Source organism: Perna viridis, chromosome 9 (assembly GCF_037379345.1).
Source record: "Perna viridis isolate PV_CMFRI_1.1 ecotype Kerala chromosome 9, ASM3737934v1, whole genome shotgun sequence".
NCBI lineage: Eukaryota > Metazoa > Mollusca > Bivalvia > Mytilida > Mytilidae > Perna > Perna viridis.
In genome coordinates, this window is record NC_142453.1 from 5,864,562 (window position 1) to 5,888,426 (window position 23,865).

The 23,865-nt window shown below is 32.9% G+C and overlaps 2 protein-coding genes across 7 annotated transcripts in view; one reads left to right on the forward strand and one right to left on the reverse strand.

Annotated features, from left to right (window-relative positions):
• The window catches only part of LOC148606456 (5-taurinomethyluridine-[tRNA] synthase subunit MTO1, mitochondrial-like), a 101,654-nt gene that overhangs the window by 21,359 nt on the left and 56,430 nt on the right, over positions 1 to 23,865 (forward strand). The window lies entirely within an intron of this gene.
• LOC148606457 (sphingosine 1-phosphate receptor 2-like) overlaps positions 10,523 to 23,865 on the reverse strand; it is a 28,032-nt gene continuing 14,689 nt past the window's right edge. For 5 of the 6 annotated variants that reach the window (XM_088545007.1, XM_088545009.1, XM_088545010.1 and 2 more), the window contains one exon: positions 10,523 to 11,957. In XM_088545007.1, coding sequence (XP_088401133.1) covers positions 10,617 to 11,894 — 1,278 coding nt within the window. In that variant the 5' untranslated portion in view covers positions 11,895 to 11,957 and the 3' untranslated portion in view covers positions 10,523 to 10,616. Of the gene's footprint in view, positions 11,958 to 18,284; positions 18,307 to 23,865 lie in introns of those variants that run through there. The other variant, XM_088545011.1, reaches the window with a different exon arrangement.

Consider the following 23,865-nt stretch of genomic DNA (forward strand, 5'->3'; position numbering starts at 1 on the left):
CTGAAAGGACAAAACCTAAAGACATGGAATCTTGAGTTGCATTTTGAATTTGAGATTATTAGGTCAAAGGTTAATGTCAAGGTTACTAAAGGACGGAAACTTTGAGTACTGCACTTATTCTTATAACAATCTATAGGCTTGCCACAAATTCATGCAAACAGAAAATGTAGGGTTTGCATCAAAACAAAACTCATTATTTGCTTACTAAAATGTTATTCTAGAAGCTTCAAGTGCATTTTTGAGACAATAAGGTATTCATCATCAAAACATTCTATATATTGACCTCTTTGATCATAGAGGGTAATATCATGTTATTTCTTTTGTTTATTTATCAAGCAGTATTATTTTTAATTAATGATATGTTTTGCTGAATTTCTGGTTAATTAAAAAGTAATGTTCTCTTCAATGCTTAATTGTGTGTGGGTGAAAGGAAGGGAATGAAATATGATTTTAAATTACATAAATACTTTGTACTGTGAAACTTGTCTATACATGATTGTTAATAATCCAGAAATCTTAAAACCAGTGTTCTTTCTTCCTGTTAGTTTCAGTACAGTTTGAATCTGTAAAACCAGACACTTGCCTTAACTGAAAGGGGTTTTAGACAGTTAAGCAGTTTCTACTGAACTTGGGTATGAATACTGCCTTAACTGAAAGGGTTTTAGAGAGTAAAACAGCTTCTACTTTACTTAGGTATGATTACTGCCTTAACTGGAAGGGGTTTTAGACAATTAAGCATTTTCTACTGAACTTGGGTATGAAAACTGCCTTAACTTAACTGAAAGGGGTTTTAGACAGTTAAACAGATTCAACTGAACATAAGTATGAATACTGCCTTAACTGAAAGGGTTTTTATAGAGTTAAACAGCTTCAGCTGAACCTAGGTGTGAATACTGCCTTAACTGAAAGGGTTTTTAGACAGTTAAACAGATTCAACTGAACTTAGGTGTGAATACTGTCTTCATGGTAGTGCATATACTGTGTCTAAAGTGACTGCATTGGTGGTCTCAAGGTTATGCGCTCGCTTTGAGTGTTGGAGGGTGTTGGTTTAATTCCTGGCTGAGTATTTGAAATTGGTAGTTACTGCTGCTCTGCCAAGCATATGGTGTAAGGGGATATAGGGATGATAATAAGAATAACATGTCCCAACGGAATGACATACATACATGCAGAGTATTGCTTCTGTGAGCTAGCACAATAAAGATCCAGCTCAGTGTGTCAGACTAGTACAAAGCAGGGTCTGTTCAATTGTTCTTGTCCTGAAATGCATGAAATCTTTCATAGGAAGTTAAACCCTAATCAATCAATCAATTCACATTTGTATCTAAAGTACCTTTGTACAATAGTGAATATTATTGCCTTATTGTTTGAGCTTTGAAATTTATTGAATGGCATCTTACACTATTGTGGGTATATTGAGTCAAGTTTTCCAGGCACCTATCATACTTAAAGTGTTTCACTAACATTTTGGCCATATGAGGCTTTAAAAGAAAGACTTGAACCAGATTTGGTAAATTATTACTCTTGATTAAAACAGGAAATTCATGTTCATAGGTCAAAGGTCAAATCACAAGTAATTTTTTTTACACTGCTTGTGGATGTCAGCATTTTTATGTAGGTCATTTTTCATTATGATCATTCTTACAGCCCTTTTTTTTGCTTGTCTTTCTTTTCTGTCTGAATTTCTAGAAACGAAGATGGTGCATACCCTACCAGTGCACCTGGTCCATGCTTCTAGTTTTTAGTGGAGTTAAGGATGCTCTACTTTTGTTTCCTTGGTCATGTTATTTTGGTTTCTTCATGTTCTTTGGTATTTTGGGTGTTTTTTTTTTTTTTTGTATCTAGCTATTTTCTTTATCCTAGCTCTTACCCTTGAATAATGTCCTTTTTGAATACTGTTTGAATCCTTTTTCCCTTGATTTCCATGTCTATAAAAACATGTATCTTGGTATTGGAACGAGTTATCTAACATTTGTAATACATTGATGACATACTTGTTAGCACTGGTGCATAAGACTTTCTCATTTATATGGAAATAACAATACAGAAGATTTGATGAAATACTTCATATAAAATATTGGTGAACATTTTTACAATGTTACCAAGTTAACCATGAACTTTCTTAGTATAATGTCTTAAAATCTACCGTGAAAGTACTATTGTTGGTAGGGTACCAAGGGAGATGAATCTGTAAATGACACTAGAATATATACAAACATTTGGATTTTCCATGTTGATTATCTCCTTAGAGAAGATAGATTTGAATAAATAAATAAATTTCAAACAAGGTATTATTTGAATTTGGTTTGATTGTTTGTTTGTTTGTTGGGGTTTAACGTGCGATCAGCAATATTTCAGCTATATTCAGACATTTGAATTTGAATTTGGACTAATTTTGGAATTTAGAAAATGACAAAACTTACTAAGGGGGTTAGCCATGCCAGCATGGCTAAGGGGTAAGGTTAGTTGGATAACAAAAAGCAAGGAGAACTTACTAACCCTCTCTCCCCTCCTTAGTTCATGCTTATAGCCGTTTTTGATTGGTCAAGAACGCCTTTGCCAAAAAGTTCATACATGCATGAACTTCGCCAGATCGTTCATACATGCATGAACATCAGTAAACTTGAAACCAATATGGCAGCCATGTAGTTTCGAAAGAGTATGGCCACGAACTGAACGGCATAATATAGCTGTAAGAATAGTTTATTACATGCACATTGATTTTGTTTACAGAGAGTAATTTTTAGCTCGGAGAAAGGAACTTATAACTGAGTCTGACTGAACCCTTGAAAATACTTTGTTGTAATTTTCCTTCTTCCTTCTTGCATTTCCTTAATAATTATATTCCTGTTGAATGGTTTATATCTCATATTTTTCAATGCCAACTATCACTTCGTCCATGCTGCCTTCACCGTCATTGTGCAGCCGATTATGTGTAAATATTCGTCCGCACTCCCATATGTGTGCAAAGGAATGTGTATGTATTGAAGCGTAAACACAAACACAGTGTATCAATATAACCGACTGACGCTCTCAGAGGGTAACTTTGACTGTTCAATCCTATAATAAATTCTTTTTTCTTCTCTTTAAAATCATATTTACTTTTCTTATTGATCTATATTTTCCATTAAATTTCTTTCTATTGTTTCTTATGGTAGTCAACTCCTGAAATCTGAAAATTTCTATTTTGATCATTTAAAAATGTTGTATGTGAATGCTAAAATTGGTAGTTGTAGTTGCAGTTGCAGTGTGTGTACAGTCCAATGAAGAAACCTGGCAAATCTTATGATGTGAGTGGCACCGATTTTTTTTTATTCAAATGGAATGCAATACTCATCATGATTTAAACAAGAACAGGGATTTTTGGTATTAAAAGTGGATGATTAAGAATATTTTTTTCAAGTTCCACAACTAAGTTATGAACAGCTGAAAGAGTTATTTCCCTTTATGTTAAAGTTTTAATTGCATTTCATTCTTACCATTTAAGTTAACTGCAAACCAACAATATTATTTTAGAAAATATGAGTTTGAAAACAAAATATGGCATGTGCCATACTCTGCCAGGGTCTTCCATTGACACCCTCTCATGATCATATAGATAATTACATCGTAAATCTGATGTGCCATAAATACTGCAGTTGTATATTTCAGAAATGTAAATGTAATTTTCATGTTACACAGTCAGATCTGTTTTTTTTTCTTGTTAAAACTGAATTTTAATTTTCTTCTGTTTTTTAATTACCATAAATATGATTTTTTAGTTGTACAATGAAGGCTGTGTGTTATATTATCTTTACCAATAATCTATGGGGGATTCTGTTGTGTTGTACATTCCAGAAATGTAAGAATTTTGTTGTTGTTCCTTTGGTTACATAACAAACTGTTTAAAGCTGGTAGGATATTGACTCCCTTTGATTAATGGGATTCATTTAGACTTGCCATACCATCTCTGAGAATCAGCATTTAGCGAAGTGCTCTGCTTTCTTGATTGGAGATGGAATATTTGAATTTAAATTGAAGGGAAATGTATTTGTACAGGAACTGTAGTTGATTGTTGAATTTTGTTGATAAATTGTTGGGTTTCCCAAATTTTTTTTTCTCATCTTTTTTTTTTACTAAATTTTACTTTTCTGCAAGAAATTAACACAAATTAGCTGAGTATGATGGTGATCAGATAATTTTCTGTATTTCAGAAATACTGTTTGGCTGCATAGTTATTTTTGCAGGTGAAAAATTTAATGATTTTGTGGCAAAAATGTATACAAAAAGTTTTTGCCTGTCTAGTTTTGCAGATGCTTAATGATGCTCTAAATACTGAAACCTACAGTGAATATTTCATAGTATTCAGACAGACTGCAAAATACACTAAATTTAACGCACCCCGAAAATTACCCACAATGCACAGGTTGCGAGAACCAGACCTGTGTACTATAATTTTAACATGACTGACCAAGGAAATGATAATTTTTTATTAAGATTCAAATTTATTGATTTGATTGTGTTACTGTATAGCTGGTAACATTTTTACAGACTGCATATTTTGGCATATATTGCAGCAGTCTGTTTAAAAAAGTGCCAAAATAAATTCTGAAAAATATTTTCTCAGGGCTAAAGTACTGAGTGCATCACTCATGGTCCATCAAAATTAGAAATGCCAACATTTTTCTTATATCTTTTTCCTTCAAAATCGCCAAATTTTACACCCACCAAAACACTGGTGACCCACCATATGGTTACTTTGGGTTGTGAAACAGTATTAACTGCAAGACTTGGATAATCAGTGTGTCCATGGCTATCTGTTTGATCAATGTCCCTGTCCAAAGACATCAGTATTATCATTAGGATTATAATTGATGTTGATAAATCATGTCTTGGCTTTGTAGTTGGCACATTCTTCAAAAGCAAGATCTCTCAATAAACCCTCAGGAGCAATCAGTGTTAACTACAAAAGTGCTTCAATTAATCTGATGTACTAATGAGCTGCAACCCATTAATTATCATAGCACTATCATGTGTGAATGTTTTGATCAATTTTGGCCCTTGACTATTGACACAAGTTTCAGTTTTAACCAATCTCCCACATGAACTGTTCCAAAGGTGAACAGGTATGCAAGTATGGGCACAAAATTCAATTTTGATGCAGCTTTATTTGAATTGTGATTAAAATTTGTGACAAGATTCTGGCCAATTATGTGAACAAAGAATTTTGGAATTTGCAGTTACATAAGAAGTAAGCCATTTATACAAAGATAAAGAAATGCTGAAACATACTAAATTTTAACTATTTTCTTGGTGGATAGTAAACCATGAAAAATAGTACACATGAAATTGATTTTAATACTATATAAGGAGTATATTTTTTTTTGAAACCAACAAAATTGATACCCACGAATATGTTCACTTGACAAAATTTATACGTTTACAGTAGTTTGTTTGTGAGCTCTTTTTAAATTTTTAAATCCATCAAAACCTTCCATTTGTGAAACTTAAATGGGATGAATTTTATTGAACTTAGTTCCTGTTGACACTGTCTGAACCAATTCACATAACCCATTGTTGACTAATTTCTGATGGTTTGATGTCCAGTGACGGATTGTATCGCATTATTGTAAGTTACAACAGATGAATGACTTATGTAAAATTTCATTATTTTAATTGGAATAAATCTTTATAGCAACTGAAATTTTACTATGAATATAAATTAAATTTATGTCTGTATCTATATCATTTTATAAATTGGTTTAAAATGAAAAAAAAAAAAAAATTGTAAAATATGTGAACCTATCAGTAGTCACATTGTGTTAAAAGGAAGCCATCACTAACAGTTTTTATTGGTAGGTTTGACAGATCAATAACTGATTGGAAACAGATTGCAGATTGGTCGAAAGTACTGTAGTGACCATATGCATGTGGAAGCATGTGACCCAAAAATATCAATATTAAAAAGCTATGGCACTGTACACAATATGATTTATCCATCCTGCATGATATTTGGGTTGACCTGTTCCTTAAATCCCTAACATAAGTATATGATGTGTAATCAAATGACAGCATTGTCTGTTTGCCGTACCAACATTTGCATGTACAAAAGCAACCTTGAGCCAAGTTATAATTTTTGGCATCATAGCTTCTGATGAGATTTGCATGCTTTGGGAACTTGTAGATTTAAAAAAATGTGTCTGTGGTTTTTGTATCATTTTGTGGTAAAAGATAAGAATTGTGTCTTGTGTATTGAAATTGGAAATGTTTTCATTCATATTATATGCATGAGTCTTAATATGAATGTCTAACAGTGTTTAAATTTACTTTCATGATTTTCAAATGCTGGACTTTTGCAAGTTTCAAATTAAAGGTCTATTGAAGAGATTAAAGACTGCATAATGAAGCATCAATTAAAAGGATTGAAGTCCCAGGACCCATGTTCATGAAATTGTAAAGGGCAAAGGTCAAATTTTTAAGCAGGGATCCGGGACCTTGGTCCACCACTAATCTGAACCCCTGAGTCTAATTGTTTTGTTCTTGTGTTGAACCTTTAAATTGACAATTTCCATTATGCAATATTATTGTATATAAATGTAATGAGAATAGGTAGTGTGTGAACGTCAGAAAGACAACAATCCCACGGGGATGAAAATGTGAATTCAAGGCCACCCGTTGGTCTTTAGTGAATGACCAGGAAATCCTCAAACCACAGGGCAGGCTGTAGCTGTCTCCAAAATATCATTGTACATAGGTACAGCAAAAGAGTTGCCCCTATTTACTCTAGTAACATAAAAATAAACTAAAGATGAAAAAGAAACAAGACATACTGAGGCCAGAAATTCCTGACATGGGACAGGTAAAATAAATGTGGCAGGGTTAAAGTACTTTGGCATGATCACAACCCCCCCTTTAAAATCTAGCCACTGTGAACAAAAATATTCCACAATTAAACACAACTAAAAATCAGTACGAAAAGGTCGCGAGTTCCTGGTTACAACGGAAGTAAAGATATATGTATTACACAAATTTAAAAACCTCTATGTACAAACTAAGGACTACTAGCAGTTAACAGACATACCAGTTCCAGACAAGTTTAAATATACAAAAAGTTAACTCACATCAATTATTACAATATATCATATATTGTACAACATTCATTGTACCTAATTCAAGTAAATTGTTTAAGTCCTTTTATTGTTTAAGGAGGTAGACCTAGGGTAAGGGACACAATTCTTACATATCATTGGAACGTTTGTATTTGGCATTTTACATCAATATCATGGAAGCATTATAGTAACTTAGACTGATTTCATTCTGTTTCAAGTGAAAGCTTGATACGCTTTGGTGAAATTGAATATGATACAAACATATCACTGATTTCCAGTTATGTTCTTTACCCTAGGTCTATCTCCTTAAACACACAGATTTTTAGTTGATATTAAGTTTTACTATCTATAGAATTTAATCTCTTTGGACATATCTAAGCGTTAGATGAGAAAGAGTCCTTACAATTAGTACATTCTATTTTTATTTATTGGTTGTCAAAATATCAAACCTTTTGTTAAATGTTACTTTAACTCTAAACTTTGAATGCTTTGACTGATTCTTTGTTGTGACTAGCTGGGTCATAAATTTCCCTGTCAGTTTTTTTAATGCATATATCTTAAATTAATCATAGAAAATTTCAAGGGCTAGTTATTTTAGTGCATACTTTCTGAGTGTGAAGGTAGTTAGAACTTTTTACAGTATGCAATATGACATGTTTAGACAATTATGCATTATCCAATAATTATGCATGCCCTATTAAAAAGAGAGGGAGCCCTGTGCAGGTCCGGGTGTCTAAAGAATAGGCCTGCAGCAGCGCTAAGCTTGTCGTAAAAGGTGACTAAATAGTGCTCAGAACCTTAGCCGGGGGCTAGGGCGCTCTGCCCACAGAGCAACTGGGTTGTGTGCCTCCAGTGGTGGAATGAGGTACCCCTGGTGTGTTACATGCTGGGGTTGTCAGGCTATAATACGGAAAACCTGACTGCAAACCATAGTGGTGCACCGTGTTGGGAAAGATGCCACGTTCCTCGCACGTTAAAGAACCCTACTGTGGTATTCTCCCGGAGTAGGAACCGTAGGGCTCCGCCACAGTAGGCTAAATTGCCCGACCCTACCCACCTCTCCCCATTTCCAGTGGCAATCAAAACTTGTCGACCCCATTGTCCTTGTGTCCCATCCCTTTTTCATTTCATCATCAGTTTCATGTTCATCGTCTGAATATAGCTGAAATATTGCTGCTCGGACGTTAAACCCCAACAAACAAACAAACAAAAAGAGAGGGGGTATTCTGTTTTACCCTTGTCCATGTTTCTATCCACAACAGGGGCTTCAGATTTTAACTGGTACTTCCTGTAGATATACCGTATAATGGAATTCATTTTCGGAAAATTCAACAACTTAATGTTTACCTAGGACTTTATTTATTTTCCTTATATAGTGATTAAAAGCGGGGGTATCACTGGTGAGTCATTGCTCACAGAGTTCTAGTTACAACTAGTTAACCTTTAATGGGGATTAGATTAGGGATGTCCTTTAATTTCTTTACCCCCCACAGTAAAGTCACTAACCGTGACTCCACCATGTCTTTGAAGTAGAAAATCAATTAAAATTACTTCATTTCAATTATTTTCAATTATGGTTTCTTTAAATTAAATTGTCAGACTCATTGAACTGCCAAAATCATTTAGTAATCAAAAGACATATTTTGAAATAGTGACTTTTACTGTGTTTGTTGAAGATACTGTGTCCACCACTTTCTCCTTCTCCTTCTCTATTGTGGAGAGTGCAGAAACTGATATTTATATTGTGTAGTCATGGTATTCCCAGTCTCTATTTGACCAACACTTACACCTACGTAGAGAGAGTATTTATGCCACTTCAGCTTCAAGAGCAGACGCTAGGAATTCACATAATTAATTTAATGATAGGTGAGCATTTTAAAACTTCAATTCAGAACATTTTTGAATTGTAGTTTAGATTTCACAATTTGATATTTAAGTATGCATTTAAATCCTCGTTCTTTCAATTTTTTTCATTGCTTTTTATATTCTTTTTTGAATAGACATGTTTTAGCTCTTCTGTAAAGTGGAGGTTGCCTGATATGATGTAAAAGAAGTTGGTTCCATAAGTGCAAAATTTGGTCCCCAAAAACAAAGTCTACATGAAGAAAATTTTATGTTGTTTCTCCAGCTCTTTAATGTGTTTTATAGTCGATTTGATTGGTTTATGGTTATATTTTGAACATACATGTTCATATATACCCTTCAAACATGGCTGACATTGGGAAAATCTGTTAAAAAGGTGGGAAAACAAAACATTTTGTGCAGTTTTTCACTGTTTTTACAATGGCCACATGCGTGTTGACTCTCGTGCTTCATGTATTTTGTGTATAATTGTCAGTTACAAGTCATGTAAAAATATCTTGAGTCAGCTGATGCATGGCCACTTCCATTCCACACAAAAATCATCTTAAAAATTGCAGAAATCTTAAAAGTTCAAGGTTTTTATAAAAGTTACATAACTGCATACTGTCCTTTCTTCAATAATGTCATAAATCTCGTCAAAAACATCTTATATTCAGTGTTTGTGACCATTTTACTATACTACTACTACTTCTACCTAGAAATCAGCTTTTATCAAATTTAAAAAAATGCCCAAATTGTATATGAGGCCTGAAGAGGTCCTTACCGAACTTTCTTTTTTGCCCATATTTAATCAGTTTCTGTTATGTCCAGCTGTGTATACATTGTTGTCTTTGACATACCTGCATACTTAGAAAATCCCTTTATATAGAGGTTTTATGCAAGGTTATGTTGGATAGCATTTAAGTAATACTCCAGCTAAGAATCATGCAAAATGTGATTCATGTGTGAAAACCCAACATATATTTATTTTTGATATTTTGTTTGAATTGCTGTAGTAAACAGAAATCAACAGTCAGAATTTCATATAACCCTTGCTCTTACGAGACAAAAATTATATAGAATGCACTGTAGATTTCAAAATTAAGGGAGATAACTCTGTAATTGACACTCCAATACAATAGAATCTATTGGATTTTCAGTGTTGATTATCTCCTAAGAGCAGGCAGATTCGAATAAATAATTACACATTTCATAACATAGACCCATAAATCAACTTAATATCAAAAATAAAAATATGTAGCCTTTTTTAGGTGTATCATATTTTACAGAATTGGCATGATTCTTACAAAGACTACTACTTAATTAGTGATTCCTCAAAGAAATAAATACAGTAAAACCTGACGTCCATCTCATGTCATCAGTGAAAACTGTCTTAAGGAATTTTGATTATATTTTCCCTGCATTCTATGTTAAATGAACCTATATAAGACCACCTGTCTTATCTGACCAGGATTTTACTCTTCCTAGGAAGGTCACTTAAGACAGGTTTTACTGAGTTACCTTCTACCACCTTCAATATGTAATCCATACATGTAGATATTGTAAATCCTAAAACACATGAACAAAATACATTCAAAGCTTTGCATATACTTGTATTATAAAGCCCCAGCTTCACGGTATAATTCAAGTTCATACAAAAAAGAGATATGGCATCATTAATATACACTAGCATGGAAGTCCTATTTCCTGGTCCATGTTCCGATCGTCTGAAGGAAGATTAGATAATGGTGTAGATTCATGGCTCGCTTGGAGCATTGTGCTTGGAGAAGTACTGTGAGTACTGCTTTGATTTTCGTTGTGAGTCTGATCGAAAACCATTTCATGATCTTCGATATCATAGCATGGAGCTGTTGTCTGTGGATTATTTGCAGCGGTGGAGATTTGTTGGTTCATTAAATTAGCTATGGTTGTCAAGCGGTATTGTCTATATCGATCACAGTATACATATTTTGCAAGTAAGTTAATATGCCGATCAAATAATATATATACCATTGGTTGTATCGTTCCCTGTGTCCAGGCTATGAAACTGAATGATTGATACACTTTTGGTGACACTTTAAAATGGACATCTATTAATAGTAACAAAAACAGCGGGTACCAACAAATCACAAATGCTATGGTGCTTAGAATGAATATTTTGGCGCGGTGACTGGAATCATTAATGAAGTTCTGAACATCACAGGAAGAAACTGGGTCGTCTGTTATTGTGAGAGAAGAACGGACAAGCATGGACACTCTGTTTGTGTGGTTCACTTGTATTTCTTTGTATAACCTACAGATAAAATGTACTATTCCGATAATAGAGAGTGTAGAAATAGCTATCCACATTGCATGGGCAACATAACCTGTTTCTTTGCCTAACACAAACGAGCAGCTGCCTATTTCCGGGTGAAAATCAAAATATCCTCCAATTAATGTTGGCCCAAGATGTAGTACAGTACTTGCTATGTACACAAGAATAATTCCAAATAATATACAACACAGTGAACCACGGGAATTTCCTCCAACATTTATCTCCCCAAATGTATAAGCTTCTGTACAAACCATAGCTAACATGTTGAAAATGGAAGCAGTCACTATCAAAACGTATGTAGCTCCAAAAAAATCACAATCGGCTGGTTTTTGTTGAGTTACAAGATTATTTGCTATTGGAATGCAATAAGCTGCTTTAAGGCAGTCCAAAAAGCATGCGTGTATAAGAAAGGCACTGGTCATTTTGCGTAAAGTTTGTCGAATGAACACAAAGAGGACCACCAGGAGATTCAGTAAGATTCCAAGTACGGCTACAAAGTAGAGATAGTATGCCTCCTGATGGAAGGTGTTTTGAATGGAATGATTGTCTTGTTGCTCATCAGTAGATTTTTCCATGTAGGTCTGAACTGGGCGATCATTTTGGTTTAAATTAATTGTCTGTGACGGAATCACAAGAGAATGGTTTGCCATCCTGGTTTTGTTGGCATTAATGTTGTGCTTTGTTTGTACCTCATGCTATCAGTGCTCCATATTCTGTAATAGAGAAACATAATTTGTGTGAAACATGGTAAACTTTAACAATCTTCAGTAACAAGATTACATTGGCTGAATCTAGACAAATCTACCACACAGAGTAGGAAACCCCACCTTATGTAAATTTATATTTTGTTAAGGTGCATGAAGGTTCATCTGTGCTATAAAAGTTACATGAATATTTCATGAATGTTGCTGATCTTAAACATTACAGCCAATGCAATGATGATGTTCATGGGATAGGGTTGATCTTTCCTTGATGAAATGAAGATTACATGATGTACATGTAAATGAGTTGAAATTGCACTAATTAAATATTCTCTTTGAAATCTTTCTTGTTTAATTATCTTTCAACTAATCTCAGTTTTTGGTGGAAGAGAATTTCATAAAAAGGGGGGAGGGGTTGATGTAGTTCTGGTTAATTATTAGCTTTTGTTTCGGTAAAGTATATCAAATCCTTTCTCTTTAATTTGATAATCTTAATTTAGATACAAATAAAATTTAGTCCAAAATCTAAAATCATAATTCAAAATTTTACTCCTAATTTAATCATTTTTTTTTTCTGCAACCAATTAACTATTGATTATGGATTCAGATAAAATCAAGATGTTCCTTTTAAAACTGGGTGTAGCCTGAAATGCATGCATATTTCAGTGTTTGTTTGGCATGTAATATAAAGAAAACATTTGAACACCTGAATATTAAAATAAGGCTTTCGGTTCTTCAGTAGTTGCTTGCTAAATATTTGTCAGTGTATTTAATAGGGGGCCATACAGATCATTTGATCATTCTCATGTTTTGTACTAGTGGGTGGTATATTAGAATCACCATTCAAATTTTATCACAATTATCTCAGCTTCTGATGGATGGGGTGATTTCAAATTCGATGTGTGGCTCCATATGGAAGGGGCTTGTATTGTAAGTGATTTGGTTGCTGTCCAATATCAACTTCCTGTACGAGTAGGTATATGCCTAGCATAACAATGCATGCAACTTCGTCTTATACATTAACTTGATTGCCCAGTTTTAAAGAAGATTTTTGTGTATGCATACTTTGTTACAAAATTTGTAAACAAGGCAGTTTTTAGAATTTTTTTAAGAAATTGAAGTGTTTTTGAGGATGTTACAAAATGTATTAGAACTTTAATTTGCTTTTCATAGTTTAAAATGTTTTGATATACTTTCCACAAAATTGCCCATTATGTGCAAATAGTTTCTAAATCTGCATGTATCTTATTAACAAAAAAGTTTCAGTTTTAAAGTTTAAAGTATCCATACCTCACTATTACTAGAATTTTAATTTCCATTTCCTAATTTTTCACGTATTGTATATAAACTTGTCACAAAGTTGCCCAAAACATAACAAAATTGCCTATTATATACAATGGGTTTCTAAACTTGTACATACAACTTGTAAACGATGGATTATTTAGAATTTTCAATCTTAGAACTTGAAGTGTTATTGCTTATGGGTAACTAACAGAACATGAATGCAATTTAAGATTTTGATTAGCTTTACAAGTAGTGTTTGTAAACTTTTAAAAAAATATGTTGGATTATCTAGAAACTTAATTATAAAGTCTTTAGTTAGTATAGGATAAATTGACAAGAAACACTTCAGAACTGATTTACAATGGTGTATCTCAAGTACTGTTTGCAAATTGCATAAATATTGATTTGCTTATACAGTACCTGAACCATTCCATGCAACTAAAATAGCGATCGTTCATTGATCACAGATTGGTTTCTGATCGGTCATCAATCACAGATTGGTTTCTGATCAATCATCGATCAGTCATTAAACCATTAAACCAGGGATTGCATCAGGTGAGCAGTCTATATACTTTATAGATTCCACACATATTTTTACACATATTTACATAATGCAAAAGATTTAAACATCAATTAATTACTTTTATTATACATTTGTCTTATTTTTAACCAAAAAAAAAGAATATAGAGATTTGATATCTTAAAATTGTGGTATTCTATTGGGTTCATTACGTGGAATTTCTTAAATTTACATGAGCCAATCATCCGTCATTTTGCATAACAAAATTGTGGTCAGATTGGTCACCGGTCATCAGTTGTCGATCCGTCATCGATCAATCAGTCATCGGTCAAGTATCTGTCAAATAGTTGCATGGATCTATTCAGGGACTGTACCCAAAGACTTTACCAATCTAATCTAAACTAGACCTATCAGTTCACTGCATGTAAGATTTAACAACACTCATTCTACTTTCTGTTCAAATGACCTTTTCAGAATCCTCAGGTTTTTCCATTTGAATATTGCTTTCAAAATCATGTAAGATGAAATCTGATTGGCTGATCAGAGAGGTCACCAAAACAGGAAGTATAACTATGTGCTGTTACCTCCTACATGAAGTGACTGAATGGAACAATTGATAGTCTAATTTTTATTAGATTGAGATTTTACCATTGCTGTTCTATTTTAATAAGTATTAGCATAGATGTATGTATATCTGTGGTATAAACAGCCACATTTGTATTGCCTCCAGTTTTACTAAACCGACCCTGAACCTGTAGGCACTTTGTAAGGTATTGGTATATATAAATTTTATTGTATTTTTAACCTTGGTAAACCAAACACCTGTCTAAACTGAACACCTGTCCAAAGCAAACACATGTCTAAACTGAAAACATGTCTAATCTGAGCACCTGTCTAAAACAAACATCTTCTAAAGCAAACACCTGTCTAAACCAACACCTGTCTAAACCAAACACCTGTATAAACAAAATACCTTTTTTAGGTGAAAATTTAAAAATGCAAAAGTGGTTAGGTTTAAATTAGTGTCATTGTATAGTAGAAAAGATATTGTAGTTCAAACTGGGCTTCTTAAGTCAATTTCTTTTATGTAGTGGGGGATAGTTTCCACAGACATGATATGAACTTCTTGAAATAAATGCCATTCCTGTTTGGATGTTGTCAAGAAAGTCCAAATTTGACAAATAGGTCACCAGAATCACTTTGACCACTTCATGATTTTTAGAATAATTCTCCAATGAAAACCCTCAGACATGTTTATTCAGAAAAAAACATTATTTAAAAAGGTAAATATTACTTCATTATTAAGGTCAAGTTATGCAATATAGGACAAACATACCCTGAAGTATTATTGAATTACAGAACTCAAGGTGATAATATTATGACAAGCAGCTTTTAAGTGGGCAGAATACTGTCTAGAGCTATTGAATTAATGCATTACAGTTCAAATATTTATTTTTGGCTGGTGGGTGGCAGTGCTCAATCAAGTCTGCACCTACTAGTATCATAATGTCTCTGTTTAATTCAAGAATGGACTTTTATAGATTGTCACTTGCAATAATAAACTTGTCATCTTGAAATTGGCTTAGATGTTTTTAATTGGTAATAATTCTGTGTATAAGGTGAAAATTTTATATAAATGGAAACTTGTCAGTCTTTTATATGACTTCCTTAACCATACTTTCATGGTAGTTTTGTTTGCACTTGTGTTCAGGCTAATTACTATATGAATAAAGGTGTTCCAGCTTAAACTAATCAATCTAGTACTATAACCTCATAGTACTTTGATTGGCCCTCCTGAAGAACAAAAAAAATGTGTTTTTTATCTTAAAACCTTTGTTTTTGTTCTGCTTACAAGAGTGAATCCAGGATTTCAGGTTAGGGGGGAAGTAAACACAATCCCTTGCAGCCTGACTTACAATGAAATACTTAAATGAACCAAGATTACTGAACAAGTTACAATAGCATGTGACCATCATTTTATTAAAAATATATTCAGTATCATGAATATACCCTTAAAATTTGGTTCAGTCCCCTGGAATGTCCTATTTCCAAGAGCATACTATCATATTTTCTTAGCTGATTAACTGAATCATATAAAGTTGATTCAGAATACAATCTTTGTGGTTTTTGTATGTTGCATTACAAGTCCTTTATTTTATTTAAGGAAAGCTGAAAGTTAGTTCCTGCCTAAATAATTCACCAAAGGTTCATGAAAATTATGGTTGGTTTTTTGAGTTATTGTGGAAGAGTAATCAAGGGAACCAAGATTCTTGTGGAAATCAAAAGAATGTTATCAAGGGACAAAGACCAGACATGGAAAACAGACAAATACAACAAAGAACACAAGTTAGCCAAAATAATACATACAAAGTAACAAAAGTAAATGAGCAACTGGGACTCCACTAAAAAACTGGGAGCTAGAATCAAGTGTACCGGTAGGGTTAGCATCCTCTGCTTTTCTAGAAACAGCCACCAAGTTGCTTATGAAAAATTAAAGTCCAGGGTAGGCGAAAGAGGATAGGAAAACTATGAAACCATTTTTTGCCAGATACTATGTATTCTGCATTCTGATAGTTTGTACATAATCAAACATGTTTTTTGAAAATTATACAAGGAAATCCCCATGGAAAGTGTGAATGGCAAACTGAACTGTGGACAATGCTATACTATAATACTTACCATCTGACAAAAGAGCTTCTAAAACATTGCTATATGTTATGCCATCATAAAATCTTCCAAGAAAAAAAAAGAATGGAAGAAAAATATATTGTTCAAAGAATCTACTAGAATGACTTTGTGTTTTATGCCTGACAAGGTATTTACTCCATTTGTACTAAGGATAAGTCTTGATAAAAAACAGGCAGAAATTGTGAACATACATGTGCCTCAAATATCCATGTCAAAATTTTACTGCAATGATCTGACAGTATTTTTTCAGTCAAATCTCAATTAGTCATCTCTGTTGCTGTAGAAATGACCAACATTTATTCTCTAATGGTAGAAATTAAAAAAAAAATTAATGAAATGTAAGAAAAAGTGCCAGCCAGCATTATATTCTGGTAATCCTAAATTTGTTGTATTTTCAAAATATTTTAAAAATAGCTTCAATAAAGTTAGACAAAAGGTTGATTGAATTGATTCATTCAGATTGTTTAGTACACATTGAATGAGCTACATTATGACTTTATTGACCAAGGTTTATCCTCTGACTAATTCTTACTTAGACTTGTACTTCATCATTTCACATGTGGAGTACTTGAGTTTTTATGCTCTCGTACTCACCAATATCAAGCTTGTTTAGAATATTTTTGAGCACTTCTTGATCAAGTACTAACAGATTGAGCTCTTAGTATACTAGTATATAAAACATATATTTATATAAAGTCTCATTGTTGTAAATTTTCTTTATTGGTACTTAATGTTTTATTGTGTTACAGAATAGACCTACTCTAGCCAGAAACATATTTGTTTTCAGGGATACTTTCACATATTTTGATTATCAAAGAAGCTTTTCTTTGTGATGTTTTTATACCCCTGCAAATAGTTTAGGGGCTGAATATGAACCATATTGCCTGTCTAAGTGTCTTGTAAATAAGATTTACTTCTTCATATAACTGTTCAAGAGATTTTGTGAAACTTTGTAATTGTAAATTGGACATTATATGAAGATGTGCAGGAAGCAAAATAATCCAGGGGTGGATTTAAAAAATTATAAGGAAATGGGGGGGGGGGTCAATATATTTGCCCCAACTGTGCATAAATTTTTTTGGACAAAATTTTTCAACAAAAAAGGGATGTGTTCCAATTGAAATAGATGCAAGCAGTTGGTGCCATTCAGTGAGTTCATTCACAATTTGATCCCAGTAAGAACACTACAGCCCCTGAACTGATCCCATACACTACAACCCATGAACTGATCCCAGTTAGTACACTGCAGTCCCTGAACTGATCCCAATAAGTACACTGCAGTCCCTAAACTGATCACAATGTGAACACTACAGTCCCTGAACTGATCCAGTAAGTACACTGCTGTCCCTGAACTGATCCCAGTTAGTACACTGCAGTCCCTGAACTGATCCCAGTAAGTACACTGCAGTCCCTCAACTGATCCCAGTATGTACACTGCAGTCCCTCAACTGATCCCAGTAAGTACACTGCAGTCCCTCAACTGATCCCAGTAAGTACGTTACTGGATCAGATCAGTCACATGGCTGAGGATGCTATCACGTATCCCTTTACCTAAATACTATGTACTCCCACATGACACCCTACCACATATGATCTGTCTGCACTCTGTGTACTCCCACATGCTCCCACTCATGATTCTCTATTTACCATGCATTACCAAACCACTGATTATATCATCAACATATTCTCTAATTTTGTGTCATATGATGTTTTCCAATTTGCAAGCACATGACTCCCAATCACGCTTCCACTGATCCTATTCCTGTAGAATCTTACACCTGACTCCCTCCAAATAATGATGAAAAGATGAACACATGGCCTAACTCTGAATCATATGATATGTTTACCAATTTGTAAGCAAATGACTCCCAATCATGCTTCCACTGACCCTGATCCTGTAAAATCAGACACATGAATCCCTCCAAATCCCCAATCAACCTAGTGATGAAATAATGAACATATTTCTGTGGTCTAACTCTGCATCATATGATGTTTACCAATTTACAAAGTAATTAAAACATTCTCTAATTTCCGCCCTGGCTCTCTGCAAGAATAATTAGAGCCTATTTATTTATACATTTTGTATGCATGTTGCATACTGTTTGATGATGGATTGGAGTGTATGGTTTTGTCATTGTGTGATTTTCTGTCTTTAGTAATTTCAGTCTAGTTGTTTCTGAAGTGGATTGAGTGTTTCATTTTTTTTTTCATAGCCACTTCCTGGTAGAACCTATTTGTATTGTCTTTTATATATATTTTTTAGCAAGAGGCTGATTATTACGGACATTTTTTCAACTATCTCCCTGACAGAAAAAAATAATGCTGATGTTTTTTTAGGAATTTTCTCTTTGCCGCAATCAACATGTTAATGTTTTAAACTTTTTGCCAAACAAGGTGCACAGTACCTTACACTATTTTGAATTATGGAAAGTATTAATTCATAAATATTATTATAATTATTAACAATTTTCAGGGAACTTGAGTCTGAATTTAGGTATTTTAAAGTACATTTAAATTGTTTAGGCAAAATTAAAATTTACTTGCCAAGAAGTTTTAATGTATGCCATAATATTTGATTCTGATAAAGAAGTTGGTTCAGTAAGGGCAAAATTTGCCCTAAAAAACAAAGTCTACATGAAGAATATTTTATGTTGTTTCTCCAGCTCATTAATGTGTTTTATAGTTGATTTGATTGATTTATAGGAATAATTTGAACATATACGGTCGTATATACCCTTCAAACATGGCTGACATTGGGAAAATCTGTTAAAAAGGCTGGAAAACAGCAAATTTTGTGCAGTCTTTCACTCTTTTAACAATGGTCACATGCGTATTGACTCTCATGTTTCATATATTTTGTATATAATTGTCAGTTACAACTTGCATAAAACTATCTTGAGTCAACAGGTGTGTAGCCACTTTCGTTCCACACAAAAACCATCTTAAAAATTGCAGAAATGTTAAAAGTTAAAGGTTTGTGTAAAAGTTATGTAAATGCATACTATTATTTCTGGAATAACATCATAAATTTTGTCATACTACTATACTACTACTACCTGGGAATCAGCTTTAATCAAATTTTCAAAAATGCCAAAATTGTGAGGCCAAAAAGGTTCTTTATCAAACTTTCTCCTTTTCATTATAAGATACCTGTAAGATACAACCCTGAGATCAGACTCTATATCGCATTGATAGTTAATAAAAAAAAACAAAAAACCAGCTAAATACTGAAAAACTATCAAATTAATCAGTCAAGACCTCCCTTGTACAATTTGTTCTGAAACTTGTTTTAAAACTAGGAACAAAACCTCGAGTTTTACATAGAATAAGCAGAAATCCTGTATAAAACCAGCTTATTCTGAAGTATTTCTGCTTTGCAAACTTGTATATAATACTCCATAAAATTTTATTTGAAGAATGGGTATGATAAATAACAATAGATGTGAGATGACTGGTGTAAGATATTTGTTGGGCAGATAATCCAAACTTTAGGCAACCTCAGTCTGTCACTGAAATCTTATTTCTGTGCCATGAATTGTTTAAACTACAGTTAGACCTATCTTACCCAAACCCCATTTGAACTGTAGAAATTGTTTTCTGTTTCCCCATGTTCAAAAGATATTTAATTTGATACAAAAGAAATTCAAGAAGTGCCTGGTTTATTCAAGTTCCAGTTTAGACAGGTTTTCAGTTCATCCAGGATTCATTTTAGACAGGTTTTCAGTTTATTCTATGTTCAGTTTAGACAGGTTTTCAGTTTATTCAGGGTTCAGTTTCAACAGGTTTTCAGTTCATCCAGGATTCATTTTAGACAGGTTTTCAGTTTATTCTATGTTCAGTTTAGACAGATTTTCAGTTTATTCAGGGTTCAGTTTCAACAGGTTTTCAGTTTATTTGGGGTTCAGTTTAGACAGGTTTTCAGTTTATTCTGGGTTCAGTTTAGACAGGTTTTCAGTTTATTCCAGGTTTAGTTTAGACAGGTTTTACTATGTATCATTGTCTCAGAAGAAAATGGAAAAAAAGGTAGTTCTGCACTAAGCATGTAGATCAATCAATTTTTCTTGTTTTACAACTATTTACAAATGGTTGATATTTCTACAGAAAAACATTACAATAGAAAAGTCATGAAATTATACATTTGTACAAGCGAACAATTATCTTCTCCTATGAGAACATTGCTCTATTTGTAAATATTATAGATTGTGATTGTTTTACTTCGCTGCAGAAAATCTTTGATTTTCTTTATGTGAAAGTGGCATGAAGTGCAAAGCACATCATAAATATAGCAATGTTTGACCTTCCTATTAAGTTCTGAGAACAAATTGATTGAATTATTCTAATAGAAGAAATAGGAGTATAAGTTTGAATACACTTGTTCAGTAAGAAGGATAGGAGAGAAATAAGTACAAATCCATGTAAAAATTAGGTTGGTCTCAGGTTAAGCAGCTGTGTAGTGATGTATTGAAAAAGTGGTGGAAATTGTATTCAACTTCATGTACACTTTAAAGTGCAGATTTTGGATGGTGAAGAAAGATTAATTAACACAATAGCTAAGTGTGTTTTATGTTTCAAAAACTTGAATCTGAAAGTAAAAAAGTGTAAACTGAAGAAAGAAAAGACAGAAACACTTAGGGATGCCATAATCATTACTGTAACTTCTATTTTCAAAAGGAAGGGATTAAAAAATGCTACAAATTTAAGCTTTATCACAGCCTGTCTGATCATTTCGGGGTCAGATATTTTATTGGTTAAGAAATGACATCTGATGTGGTATTAATTAGACATATATAGCAATTTTGATTCTTATTGATCAACAACATATAAATTCTCTTCAATTAACAGAATTTTTAAAGGCTTAAAGTGAAGCTTACAAAACAAAGTACTTTTACAATAATTTGAATAACATGCTGTGTTATTGGCACTTTTAAAGGACAGGTAAAAAATAAGTACTTTTCATATTCTGTTTTTCCTATTTCAATCTAATGTATATAGATAAATGTCAGTCAATAACTGCATTTAAAATGTTTTTTCTGTGTCTTCATTCAAGTTCTAGAATAAAAAGTCCCACTTCTTTACCCTGCAGAAAATAAGAGTTACATAATTTTATGATTGAATGAGGAAATCGTGGAAAACCAATAATGAATTCATACTGTCCCCATTAAATTGTAATTATAATGTTTATGAAACTATTACTGATATTGATTTATTAATTTGTTTTGTCCGTTTTTATGTAATAAAGAATGTTCATTAAATGTTTATGAAAATATTATTGTTGTATGGGCTAAATTTAGCAGTCGTTATGTCAGAGTGAACAAATTGGTAATTTCAGTTGCAAATTACAAAACGAAAAATTGAGGATTTAGTTTTTGGAATTTTTTTGTTGGGTTATGGTATCTTTTTTGAATTTGTAAAATATGCAGCATCAGCTGGTTTACGTAAGAACTTTTCAAATAATAGATTTTAAAAAATCAAATATATTTTGTTAATTTGTAATTGATAACTGTAAAGGAATTGATTTGTACATTTTGGTGCAAATTTAGTGCCTGTAGCAAATCTGAGGCAGCATAATACAGAAGTGCAATTTTTCACAACACTATTTCCATATGGAGGGTCCCCACTTCCACTGAAATCTAAAAATAGATCCAGGAAATTTCTTTAATAAAATACAATGTTGCTAAAATACACGCCTATAGCTTTTAAATGGTGAAGCAAAAACCACCATGTTTCTGCCCCTAATTTTAGGCTCAAAAAGGGAGATATTTTTTCAAACATTAATTTTTCAGTAGCCACCCTAAGCTGTAGGTACCAGTATCGTATTGCATATCCCTGAGCAGGTGTACATCAAAACATGGATGCTATAAAAATATAGTGCATTTTCTTTTTGCCTCTCTACAAACTAATGTTTTGTCAAAAGATATGAACAATGACTTATAAAATAGAGCAAACATCACACTGTAAGATGAAGAACTTTTTTAAAAGAAAATCTAACATAATATCATAAAAATGTTCCACTGGAAAGGTTGGTTTGATGAGTGCAAAACGAAAGTGAAAGTAGGGAAAATGACTATTTATAGTTCGAGACTACTTTTCTGTCCGATCTTCATGGACTCACCCTATTTTCTTTGTGGGAAATTATTTTTTCACCTGTCCTTAGAAATGCTACATAAGTGAAAGCTTTATTGAATCAATTTACATATTTTTTAAAAAATCCTAAAAATATGCACGTCACTATAGAAGTCTATGGGAAAATTAATACGATACTGAGACCTGTAAGTGCCCCATACAATACACATAACACTTAAGGGAAATAATTCTGTAAAATCATCAAACATTTTGTTTCCTATCATTTTGATATCAAACTCAAAGCATCTTAGTGATCAAAAGTTTCATTGATGGAGCTACTATATGTTCATTGAAACCTGTGATTAGAATATTTATATATTTTGCTTTTTTTTATCAAAGTTAAACACTGAAAAAAATTCAAGAAATTTTAACAGCCAAATGAGTTTAAGAGAAGATGTTAGGTACGCCCTATATAAAACTCTGCAAATTGAAATTTTGATTTACATCAACACAACAAACCCTATACATGTATCACACATGCATGTATGATGCTTGCACTTGGAATTCCCTTTCAGTTTCTGCATTTGTATATGCCTCATCAAAATTAATTCTGCATTTTAATGAAGTTGAGTAAATGCAACAGAGGTTCAAATCTGTAAATTTTACTAATGTTTATGCACTGAACATGCCTTGAAGAATGGGAAGAAAGAAGCATAAATTTGAGATGCCAGTCTGGTATATATAGTATATTTCATAAATGCACTTAAGAGTACCATCTGCTGTGCATTGCTCTCCTGTTTAAAGTTACAAAACATTTAAAGGTGTGTAATTTTACCTCCTGAATGAGTAGCTCATCAATTTCCCTTTTTTAGTACCTTTATGTTGACCTTGGAATGATTTATGGAAATCTTGATGAGAAATAGAAAGAAAATGAGTTAGGTAGCATGATTTTGGCATCCTGTTCCATCTATATTATTTACATGCTGGATGAAACAAGTAGAAAAATTGACTTCATGAAAATATGACAAAGATGTAAAAAATCATTGGTAGAGAAATAGTTTTCATGGGCAAGTAATTCTTGCCACCAGATATTTGGTCAGCTTCTGAACAAAAAGAAATCTGGCTCTAATTTAAAGTCCAAACTTCCTACAGATTGTTGACTTTGTGTGTGCAAATATGAGCTGTCACAAAAAGATTTCCATTAAAAATACAATTTTGGTGTGCTGCTCCTGTCTTGAAATATTGGCAAAAAATGCTGAAAAATGAAAATGACTTTAGTACTAGAACAGAAATAATCTGTATGTTTACGAGGTAGACCTAATGTAAGGGACATAACTCTTTGGATCATTGATATGTTTGTATCAC